Source organism: Echeneis naucrates, chromosome 18 (assembly GCF_900963305.1).
Source record: "Echeneis naucrates chromosome 18, fEcheNa1.1, whole genome shotgun sequence".
NCBI classification, from domain to species: domain Eukaryota; kingdom Metazoa; phylum Chordata; class Actinopteri; order Carangiformes; family Echeneidae; genus Echeneis; species Echeneis naucrates.
This window is the reverse complement of record NC_042528.1, coordinates 15,037,092-15,049,345: the sequence shown is the minus strand read 5'-3', so window position 1 is coordinate 15,049,345 and position 12,254 is coordinate 15,037,092. Positions and strand designations below refer to the sequence as shown.

The 12,254-nt window shown below is 38.3% G+C and overlaps 1 protein-coding gene across 1 annotated transcript in view; it reads right to left on the bottom strand.

Moving 5' to 3' along the window:
- The window catches only part of dnah2 (dynein, axonemal, heavy chain 2), a 100,719-nt gene extending 90,022 nt beyond the window's left edge, over positions 1-10,697 (bottom strand). Inside the window, exons 1-18 of the mRNA XM_029525894.1 lie at positions 10,517-10,697; positions 10,197-10,361; positions 9,697-9,931; positions 9,138-9,248; positions 8,479-8,717; positions 7,944-8,135; positions 6,124-6,281; positions 5,646-5,733; positions 4,635-4,840; positions 4,234-4,365; positions 3,965-4,145; positions 3,625-3,839; positions 3,250-3,396; positions 2,668-2,824; positions 2,081-2,190; positions 1,595-1,724; positions 1,054-1,242; positions 104-248 (exon numbers count right to left, since the gene is read on the bottom strand). Of these exons, the coding sequence (XP_029381754.1) occupies positions 104-248; positions 1,054-1,242; positions 1,595-1,724; positions 2,081-2,190; positions 2,668-2,824; positions 3,250-3,396; positions 3,625-3,839; positions 3,965-4,145; positions 4,234-4,365; positions 4,635-4,840; positions 5,646-5,733; positions 6,124-6,281; positions 7,944-8,135; positions 8,479-8,717; positions 9,138-9,248; positions 9,697-9,931; positions 10,197-10,361; positions 10,517-10,549 (2,833 nt within the window). The 5' untranslated portion in view covers positions 10,550-10,697. The remainder of the gene's footprint in view (positions 1-103; positions 249-1,053; positions 1,243-1,594; positions 1,725-2,080; positions 2,191-2,667; positions 2,825-3,249; positions 3,397-3,624; positions 3,840-3,964; positions 4,146-4,233; positions 4,366-4,634; positions 4,841-5,645; positions 5,734-6,123; positions 6,282-7,943; positions 8,136-8,478; positions 8,718-9,137; positions 9,249-9,696; positions 9,932-10,196; positions 10,362-10,516) is intronic.
- Positions 10,698-12,254: the final 1,557 nt, after the last annotated feature.

Genomic DNA, 12,254 nt, shown 5'->3' with positions numbered 1-12,254 from the left:
TTTCCAATTCATTTAAAGGGGAATGTGCATCCAAACCTTCCATAATTTTTTACTACAGCAAGTCTACATTTGCATGAACAACTTAAAGAAAAATTACTCAAACCTATATTGATGTGTATGTGCTCGTGCTGTGTCTGCTTGCAGGAAAGAAGTTCAGGTAGTCGTTTAAATTCTGTAATGGTGCTAATAAGCTGGGGCATAATGTTCACACTCTGAGCAAGTTTTCCAAGAGTAGGGGAAAATTCCACCTGTAGGAATAGGGACAGATGCACGGAAACAAAAATTACTGTCTCAACAAAATAAAAGTTTTACATCCCACATTTTAAAGATCAATGAACAAAAAGCAAACAAAAATAAAAACTATAAAAATCACAGATAAAAATCGACTGCAAGGTTTCCAAGGAAATAAAAAGATGATTAAAAAAGACAATAAAAAACGATACAATAAATTAAAGGCAATAAAATAAAAAATGTGATGGTATTGAGACTGAAGCAATAATTATGCATCTCTACTGTGACAAACATATTCCCAAAATTTAAGGGGGTGGGTCTTATTATTAGCTTCAGCATGGAGGAGATAAATAAGTTGAAGGTTCATACAAAAACACAAGAAAACTGTGTTACAATCATAATGGATAATTGAATCTAACCCTGTTAAATTTGGATTTACTTCTGTCTACGTCAAATTAACTGCAGCCAAAACTAAGTAGTGAGCCCTAATTCTGTGGCTCAGCAAAAGACCTGCATCTTGTCTCTAGTTTCAGCAACCAAAGCCCCTCAGTACATCCTGTGGCCTATCAGTAATTTTACAGCAGTGAGGCTTCAATGAGGACCAAACATTTACAGTGAGTTCATTTCTGCATTTTTGCATATTAACTGGCACCACAATGCCAAACTGGATGGAATGTGTGTGTGCGTGTGAGAGAATAACACTGGTGCCTATACTATAAATACTATTTTACTTTGTGTAAAGTTTATATCACACATATGCACATGTAGTGCATGTAAGTCATTATTAAATTACTTAATTGCATTATGAGCGGTTGTTGTTACCCTTGGTGTGGTTTGGGCAGTGGTTTGGCATAGCGTTACCAGGACTTTGAACAAGGGATTAGGTGATGACTTGCTGTCTCCACTGATGGCTTTCAATAGCCTCTTCATTGAGTGTTTGATGTTTCTTCGAAGCGCTTCTTCTACCATGTGATCCACCTTCTCTGTGTAGGTCTCCCACTTTTCCTGGGTCTTTCACAGCATGGTAAAAATGGAGACACTGGGTTGGCTTTTAATAAGAAAGAAAGACATCCTGGAGAAATTAAATACAGCTGCATATTAAGTAGTTTTATAAAGCAGATTGCCCTTGATTCAGTGTTTTTTGGAGGTCCTCTATTCTGTGTAATTTAGTTGAGCCCATATTGTTTTTACTCACATAATGAATTTAATGTAAATATAAACAACTTTTGCAGGTCAAAACTGCATTACTCTAAAGTTGGTAAAGTATATAAGCCTTAGATATAAGCCTTAGAATGTTATCTCGCGAATTTTAGATGTGAAATCATTAGTGAAAGGTATGGTGACAAATAAATAATAGAAAAACCTCTGGTCCACCGTGAGAGAAGATGTTGTAGATAGAGCTCATGGTATCAACAATATCCTGATGTGCTGACTGTAGTATTTGGAGACAGGTCTGCTGGTGGCCCTTATGGTAATTCTCAAACTGCAGGTTCCTTATTATAATAACAGGAATTGTTATTATTCTAAGATGCAACCAACAAAAAGGAATCAAAGTGCATGACCCGTACAGATCTTGCTTTTGGTCAAAGCAAGTGATGCTTTCACTTTACTTCCTCAATGGACTGTAGCAATACTATGATAGTAACCTGTTGAAATATATTGTGGTTTACCTCCACATCTGAAATATCCAGGGGTAGGGAGTGACTAAACAAACTCACACAAGATGAAAATTTTACCCACCATTTTGAAATATTTAATAAATATGACTCAAATACTGTCTACATTATAATTTGGCGCTTTTAGTGTATTAACCATAGCACACTAAAGTAGAAATCAGAGCAGTTTTTACCTGTACACAGTCTTGCTGTCCAGGCTAACCAGCAATGTGTCACTGAGCTTGCGACAAAGGTTGGAGATGCATAGATTGGATACTTTGTATCCATCAACGATCATCTGAAACTGTGGAATATGGAGAGGGGAGGGGAGGTGAATAGAGGAGAGGAGAGCAGCGGAGCTACTCCGTGACTACTCATTGTGGTTTTCCTAATACTTCCAAATCAGGTAAGACAGCCTTTAGGAAGTTTGTTCCTATTCTCTGTATATACAGCCTGAACCAGTGTTTGTCAAATCAATGTACTATAAACTGAAAATTCATTTTACCAAATGTTTAATCTGACAGTCTAGAGATGTGACACATGTAAACCTCTATTCATCTATAGTACTGGCCAAAAGTTTGGACACACTTTCCTATTCATTTGAATGAGAAAGTCAGTCCAAACTTTTGGCCTGTACTGTACATTCATTAGTTTGACTTTAACCCTAATAGTTACCAACGGTGCCAGTTTGAATTTCTAAAGACAGCAACATTTTTTTTACAGTGTTACCGTAACAAAGAAGCCATACAAAAACCCATATCCCCAAAAATACTGTTACAACCTTGTCCATATGCAGGAGACAGTCATGGATTAAGATATTGGAAGTTTCCAAAGATGACCAGAAGATCTTGGTCAGCCCTGGTTGAATCTTCTTATCAATTAAATTAATTTGCTCCCAAAACAGACCCATCTCATCAAGAGACAGCATTCCGATGGTCCTAGTGCAGAGAAACACACAAATTCACACACGGTGGCTGCTAAACCACTCTAAAGTCAGCCAGAATTACACACAATTTAATGTCTGATTAAAAAAAGCTGGACAGATTTTTCATCATGAAGAAACACACTTTTCATTTGGGTACAATGCTGAAAGGCATAGATCACTCAGCCAAAGGTCAAAGTACTTACACCCTCACTAAAATCCATTAACACGCTGCAATCTGACAACTTCACAGTAGGTTATCAACTACCTGTAGCCTACTTCTTATTATCATAATATCATTCTTATTTGATTGAAAAAGAGCCAAGTCCAAGACATAAATGTTGATGATTACAATATAAATAAGCCCCCCTACATCACCCCTACATATTTTTCATGCATGTTTGATCGCATCTTCTGTACGTGTGTGTGTTTGTGCCAGACCTATTATAATTCCTGACCAGTAGCAGAACTCTCTCCCGCAGGGCTCCAAGGTCATCCCTGTTCTGGTAAATGTCAGACAGACTCTGGGGGATGTCAAACTTTAGTTGACTCCAGTAATGGATCTCAGAGAACAAGTGTAACAGGTTACTGGATAACAATACACACAATATGTACACAATTTAGTTTCTTCTTTAATATATTATCAAGTTCAAAACACAATTATATCTCTGCATTCAGCTGATGGTGAGAGTGTATTCATCACACCTGTGTCTCACATAAGGAAAGTAGACATATTGATCTGTGTATGTCAAAACAGTCAAAACAGACACAGTATAAAATACCAGATTAATGTGTTATATTGTTTATGTTACCCACTTGTCAAAGCTGATGTCCAGCTTGGCAGAACTTTTCTTACAGCGCAACATGAGTGGCTGCTCCAGTCTCTTGATATACTGTCCATCCAGGCTTTTGTTCCACTCACTGAAATTTGTCCTTACAAGCTCATCCATAACCTGGACCATCTGGGCATAGGTGTAAAACACCTGCTTATGGCTGTGCGACTGAGGCATGAAGTAAGCCTTCTCAAAAACCTGGAGAAGTAAAAAAAGAGAACAGAAAAGGTAGAAATCAAGAAAACAAGTCATGAAGGATTTGGGGCTTATGTTCCACTCCATCATAGCTAAAAGAAATGGATTGTGCATTATTATGAATTTACCTCCATGGATCTTTCTAAGCGATGTCTGAGGGCCCTTACCCAGTAGGCCTGGCCTGCAAATTCAGGCATATGGTCTACAGGAGGCCTTGTCCTCTGGTTCAACTCCTTGTTGACCATTTTGAGCTCTTTGTCAAAGATCATGTATACTTCCTCTGCCTTTTCTTCTAGAGTGTGCTTAATTCTCTGGGAAGGAGGAGGATGGATGCAAGTGAATAGAGATTGTAATATAAATTGTATGCGTGGTGGTGGTGTGTGTGTCTGTAAGTGACACCTCTCGAATAAACATTGGTCTAAAAATGTCCACAAGCCGCACTCCTTCGTCCACTGTCTTCACTGTCTTAAACACTGAATTGATCAGGTTCTGCATCATCATGTCCAGATCCTTTACCAATGCACGAAATCTGGGCATACACACAAGAACATGAACCCAGACGTGAACACACATCTGTGTAAAAAACAATGAGCTTCTTGTCCACCAACACAGCATGTACTAAAACTTAAGACAGTCTAAAAATGTTGCTTAGCATGCATAAGATAATGAGCATGTACTGTACTGTACATTGGAGCAACTGATTGTCAGGCACTGGTGGATGCTTTCATCAGTGTTCATTTCGTTTGTGTATGTTTTTGTTTGTATTTGTGTAATTACAGTTACAAACAATACACCTACTTGCTCATTTCAGTGCACCATGCACTGTTCTCGACATCAAGCATGCCTTTTCTAACAAAGTGCAGGTCCTGTAGGCCACGATGGAAGTTACCCTCTATCTCAAGGAGGGCACGGCAGAACTCGAGTCCTTTCCAACCACTGAAGATTGGCAGGGCCCTCTGCTGACCATCCTCCCAGCGCGCAAACTGATGCTGGCAGTCACATATCTGAGGGAAGAGAAAACAATTACACCATCAACAAAAAAGGAAAGGCAATTGAAGACTAAATATATTAAATTACACTGGATGATATGTGGTATTATGGTATGGTAAGAACTAATTGTGAAGAAAGACAAAGCAAAGAAAACAAATGCTGACTTATACTTTTTGACATTATTTAAATCTCAATGTGAATGACATTGCCTTGCTGATCTGGTTAGGGAAGACGTGCACAATTATGACACAATCTGACATGTACAGTTGTGGTCAAAAGTTTACAAACACCTGTAAAGAACATAATGTCATGGCTCTCTAGAGTTTCCAGTTATTTCTACAACTCTGAAAAAGTGACAGATTTTGTCACTTTTTCTGTTAACCCATAATAAAGTCATAAAAGAACCAAATTTAATGAATGTTTTTTGTGACAAAGAAGTATCTGTTCCAATCACTCTATCAGAGGAAAATCTGAGTTGTAGAAATAACTTTTGACCACAACTGTAATCTCTTATTATTTACTTCTTTTTTTTTTTTTAATAGTCCTTTCCAACCACTGAAGATTGGCAGGGCCCTCTGCTGACCATCCTCCCAGCACGCAAACTGATGCTGGCAGTCACATATATATTTTTTGGTGTTGCGGTAACACCAAAAAACTATATTTAAAGGCAGCATCCACTGCTGCTGCATCGTTCATCATTTGATTCTGCATTTGCTTATGAGGGTAGACGGTTGGTCTGCCATTGATTTCAACAGCATGAATTTATAGCTGTAGTGTGAACATGTAAATGTCTGTCAAGGTGTTCAGAAATGAAGTCACCTCTTGCAGGTCCCTGAACCGCTGAATGTAAGCATCAACCACCATAAAAAAATTTCTATGGTCCAAAATCCACCCTTCTGAGGAATACCTAAAAACAGGACAAGGATAGGAGAGAAACTGATGATAAAAATTTCTTGTCTTCCTTTAGTTTAACACAAATTTCCAGAAGAGTGAGGTCTGAGGTTATCTGACATACACTTCAAATCTAAGCTCTTCTCCTTCCCGTTGTTCTTTATGGGTGCTTTAAGTTATGAAGTTTTGCTTAAGTTAACAACTTTTCCTCAACTCGTCAGACACACACACACACATATATATATATATATATATACCCGTATAAACTAGTACAATGATTACATTACATTACATTACAATGATTGAAATCAAATATATTCAACTTTGGCTACTTAAGATCTTAAAAGCCCCTTATCACCTATTGCTTTGGGGCTTTGGGGCCTTAATCAGATGATATTTCTCTTACTTGTGGTGTATCTGTGATTCTTCCAGGTATATTTCCTTCCAGGTCAGGCAACACTGGATACAGTCATTTAGATTTTCCTTGCTGGATATGACATAGCCATCAAAGATCCTGTCCACAGAGATGTTTTTGCAGCATAGCCAGATGATCATATTACTCATCTGCAACAAACAAACACACAAAAGAAAGTTATATTTAGGACAACTGGACTTCATTGTAGATTCCTGAAGATGTTTCACTCTCTTCCAAGAAGTGTCCTCAGTTCTGTACTGAAGTAAGGAAGCTTCTTACTATTACAACTTGCTATAAATACGACATAGATGAGTGAGAACCTTTACAAACTTCAACATTTGAAATAATACGTATTTGGAGTACACGTACAGACACAACAAATTGTTTTCATTGTGTAAATTAAACACAAAATTAATCACAACATATATGTACAAATCTTTTGGAGTTTTGTGAGTTTTTGCTTTTAATTTTCTGTAGGATTCACCTAATGCAAAGAAAATATTTTTGCTGTTGCAATTTAAGTGGAATGACACATTTTACCTTTCTCAAAAAAAATTATGTTTGCTGAAATTTGAATAATACACCTGGCCATCTACCGATTTCAATTATATTTCAATTAACTGCACACTCTAGTCTGTATGCTGATTTGCTTCCTAATGTCCTTTTAAGAATTTGCGAAAACATCTTCCAAATGGCAACTAATCACATAAATAAGTTTAAAACCACAGGCTGAAGGAATCATTTGACTGATTCAATGGCATCTCAGCTGAAATCTCTCTTCTTAACATTCTTAATATCTTTTGGTAAAACAATTTTTTGTTAATTATATTACTGTATTTTCCGCACTATAAGGCGCACCTAAGAGCCTTCAATTTTTTCAAAAGCTCTTTGAATGCGCCTTTTAATCCGGTGCGCCTTATATATGGATCAATATTGATATTGATCCATATATATATCTGCCAGTGGATCGTAAATGCCTGGGCTGATATATCAGTGTCGCTGTTGTTGTCTGGCAGTTCAGTGACAATTCCTGCCTTCCTGAAAGCTCGAACCACAGTTGAGACTGACTCCATTAATGACGACTTTGATGAGAAAGCCGGGCGTGTTGGATGCCGCATTCGCCCAGCTGTTCAATTCGGACACTGAAGAAGAAGAATTCGAGGGATTGGTAGATGAGGAATGAACTGATAAAGTGAGCTTTACGTGTTTCTTTTGTGTGTTTACAGTTGAACAAGGTTGGTCATATTGTGAATATGGACATTAACGCGTAACGTAACGTAACGTAATCCCAGCCTCTACTGTAGCGCCTTATAATGCGGTGCGCCTTACATATGGAAAAAGTTTTAAAATATGTCATTCATTGAAGGTGCGCCTTATAATGCGGTGCGCCTTATAGTGCGGAAAATACAGTAATTATTTAAATAATTTATTTAAATTAGCCTAAGCCCATGTGAAAGAGGTTAATATCAGGCTTCAGCTGCAGGTTCTGATATCACAGAGGCAACTGACCATAGAAAACATTCATTATCCCCCATATTTACATTGCACTTTTGATAATAAGAATATAATTTAGAAACAGTGATTGTATTCTACAGTACAGGCCAAAAATTTGGACACACCTTCTCATTCAAATGAATAGGAAAGTGTGTCCAAACTGTTGGCCTGTACTGTATGTAAAACAAAAAGAGAGAGTGAAGAAGAAGAAAATTAAATGAAATGCCTTATCAGCCCAAGACAAAAATCTAATCCAGGTGGAGTGCTCAACTACCCCAGAAGGAAGTTCTCACAGAAATGTTATGAAATTTAGTTACCTTGCAGAAGAGACCATTGATTCTCTCGCTAGAGTAGTAATGTTTAGAATGTACCCAGATAATGCGTATTAGCCTGATAATATTTCTTATTTTAGAAGTAGCTTGGCATGGCTTGAGCTGGGTAAACTCTTCACAAGGTTCCTTCAATATAGACAGGAAGGACAGGTTTGACTGTGCCTGCAGAGAGCATTCCTGTGAAATAGAAATGAGATATGACTGGTTAGCATTATTATTACTGCACTTTTGATATTTTAACTAAAACTGGTAGAAAAAGCAAAAGTTCCTAATTATATTTAATTAAATTAGACTTGATTTTAATTTTAATACTTGTTAGTATATTGGACAGTATCTCTGCCTGTCATACATGGGGAGGGTTGCATCAGGAAGGGCATATGGCGTAAAACTGTAGTAAAATCTAATCTTGCAAGTCAAGCTGACTTTCTGTGGCAACCAGAAATGGGAAAAGGAGACACACACACACACACACATACATTTGATTTTAATTTCAGAACTAATAATCGCAGACTTTCTGTACCTGTGTTTCCAAGGCCAGTTTATAGAAGCGCTTTAGATACAGAGACTTGGAAAGTTCCAGCAAAGTTTGAACATGCCTGACCACTGGCTTTTGCAACTGCTGACTGATGTTCACCAATCTGGCAGAGCGACTCTTCCAAAAAGTTATCTCGTGCAGTGGGTCACAGTTGTCACCCGTTTTTGTTACTTCTTGAGCATTCAGGAGAGCCTTGATCTTATCTGTCCAGTGGATGACGACAGCTGTAACAGGAAGAACATGCAAGTGGTTAATTGCTGTACAAATAAATAAAAGACAGAGGAAATGTTGTAACAAATAAGATCAGAGTTAGGAATGATGTGAAAACCTGCATTCTTGACAAGATGTTGAAATAAAATGAGAGATTTTGTAGGGAAAAAATTAAAAAGGACGATGATGAATCAGTATAAGTGATAGAACACGAAAAACAGGTAACTTGAATTTGGATTTAGGGCTTACATTGTCCACTGTGTCCTCCTATAGACTCCCATATCTGATACGGACAGCTGTGGTTTTAAGTTTTTTTTTTTTTTCCTAGATATTAATACAGGGACTTTGTACAGACGAAACCCATAGTGACAGGTGGCAAAGGATAGTACACACACACACACACACAGTATAAATGTATATATACAAAGACTAACCCTCCATTCTCTGTAGCAACTTTTTGTCCTTGATGGCCTCCTCAGGCATGCACTGTAGGCCTTCCATTGGTATGTAAAGGACTGTCTTATCCATCTTCTTATACACATCATCTGTTCAAATATAAAATTAAACAAAATGTTATACTGAAGTGTACATATGGGTCTGTGAAATTTTCTCATAACTTGAACAACTGCACATTGCACTCACTCAAGCCAAATGTGACATTTGTCTTCTTTTGCCATTTGTCTTGTCTTTTTGATAATTTCTACCTAATCATCTTGGTATGAACTTCCTCACCAAAGGGTTAGGTTTCTGCAGTCCTCAGAAGCAGCAGATTTTTCATCAGCACAAACATAAATCATCAAATCTGTTCTGGTCTATTGTCTCTGAATTTCCCCATCTGAGAGACTAATTAAGGATTACCTAAACTTTTCATATCTTATTCAATTGCTTTATTCAATTGCTTTAGTGTCAATAAAAAGTTTCCTGTAAGTAAAAACAAAGCTATTGATTTCAGTTATCGTTTTGTGTTTTTCTGGTTTCCTCTGAGATAGCTACCTGTGAGGTTAAGGATGTGGCAGTGCATGGTGTCGAGAAAGTTGTCCTTGACGCTCTTCTCTTGGAAAGTGCTCAGGGCAACCGCAGGAGCATGCAAACAGTTCATGTAATGAAGCAGACTCAGAGTGGGGTTACCCCACACTGTAGCAAATTGTACGACGGCCTCAAACGTATCTGGTGTGATTGTAGATCCTGGCATTCGAGTAAAATAGTTCAGCTGCTCCAGCATGTGTCCCTATGTAACGATTTTTTTTGGGTGTGGTGATGAAGACAAACAGAACATTTGTTGATTAGAACATATTAGCATAATTAAACAGAGAATGAGAAAAGAACACTTCAGCTCCTCAAACAATTGTTACAGAGCTGCTCAAAGGAAAAATCACATAACAATCCAGTTTTCTATATTTTGTAAACTTAAATCTACGATTAATAATTACAACCACATTGATATTAATTCAATTCATTAAAATTCATAATGTTGAAAAGAAAATGTGTCCTACCAGTGAGGGCATGGAGTACTCCACCTGCAACAAACCATGAGTGTCCTTGTAGACCACAACAGCTGGGATAGAGGTGTCCACAATAAATTGATCCAGAGCTCTCTTATTCTGCTCTGTCCACGACTCTTCTGTTACACCAGAAATAGTTACACAGCGAATGACTCTCTTCCAGTTAAAGAAAATATGAAAATTTGGGTCAGAGAAGAAAAGGAGGGCGTTATTTAGTTGTTACTTATCTCATTGAATAATGTCCATACATAGCCAGTACACAGGAAAGACAAAGGTAACATTAAAAATTATAACTGATCAAGCAGCTTTACCTGACGAACCGATTTCAAATATGTCTCTTCCATTTCTCTCAACGTCTTCACATCATATATTTCTTCTCATGTTCTACTGTAAAAGAGAGAACTAAACCCTTAATGGAAAATTATTTACTCTCAGATGATAGCGTATTATATACAAGATACATAGATCCTCACTTTCATCATTTTTTTTTAACGGTTCTGTTGCTTGTAAAGCATCTACTCACTGACTAAAGGCAACGGTTAATGACAGGGACGGTGCAAACTGATGTAACACGGAGCGCGGCTTAACGGCTTCGACGATAAAATTGGCTCGAGCTGTTTCAGACCCCCTTCGGAAACAGCCTTAATCAAGAATTAAATAAAAAAATTACTTAATCTTCATTCATAGCCTTACCTTAACCCATTAGACGATTAGGCGACAAGGGCAGCGACCCTTCCGTTCGTTAGAAGCGTTATAAGTTAAGACAAACGTTTGTTGCTTCTAGGCTGTTTCCATAGAAACGTTTGGTTGCCTGAGGTAACCTGAAGTAAACACAAATCAAATCGGGTGTCGGCAGTAGTGATGGGAATTCCGGCTTTTTTAGAGAGCCAGCTCTTTGGGCTCGGCTCACTAAAAAGTGAGTATATGGCCTCATTTGTATATTTAACAAACTGAACTCAGAGCATAATGCTGCAAATATTAAATTATAAAGTACAAACAATTGTGGCGTCAGGGGGGCAGACTGGGAAATTGCAGTGTAACAGCGGCATTACACATAGGGAATAAAATATATAACATGAATGCATCTGGGTGTTCAGTCAGTAGTTTGGCAGCGGTGGAGCTGATGACTTCACAGGCTACCGCTGCATCAGCTGACGGGGGGATGTAAACTGTACGTGAACTTCTTTACTTCGCATTCCTACAGCCAGCAGTTCGATGTCTGGGTTATAGAGACGTTCCTTCATGACATTTGGAAAAGTCTCTGTCTCCCCGTACCAAACTGTAACCTGGGACCTCAACGCTGCTGTCCGGGATGTACGAGTGCAGCCATGTTTCACTGAAGCAAATAATGCTACAGTCACGGTATTCCCTCTGGGTCTTCACAAGCGCTGCCTGTTCGTCCGTCTTGTTCCCCAAAGACCTCACGTTCCCCGTTATGATCGCTGGGACCGCCGGTTTGTGTCTTCTCCTTCTTTCCCTCCGTTTCGCTCCGGACCTGCAGCCCCGGCGCCTCCTCCGTAGCTCCTGCGGGACCACAGGCCTGTCTCCAGGCAACAGCGCGGGTTTACACAGCGCAATCAACTGCCACAACTGCCGGCGGCGATCTTCCAAGTTACAAAAAGTAGGAAAAGTAGGAGAAAGACCAAACCAACCAAACCAACTACAGCCATTTCGCAACTTTAACAGAAAGGTTGTGATTGAACAGAAAAAAACAACAAAAGAGTGAACCAACAAATTAACAAGTTTACACGAAATACGACGAGGAGCTGCGGCTACAGGCTGCCGCTAGAACGGCGCCAATCAATCAATCAATCAATCAATCAATCAATAAATAAATAAATAAATAAAATTAAAATAAAAAAAATAATAAAATAAAAAATAAAATAGCTCCCCCTATAATAATCATAGCAACCCCAAGAAATGTCTATATATATACATTTATGCTTAAAATTACATTATTAAATGCCCCAAAATTCAAAGTACCTTCTCTTAGGTGTTGCGCCTCCCCATAGCACCTGCAACAGGAAATCTCTGGAGCAGCCACTGAGT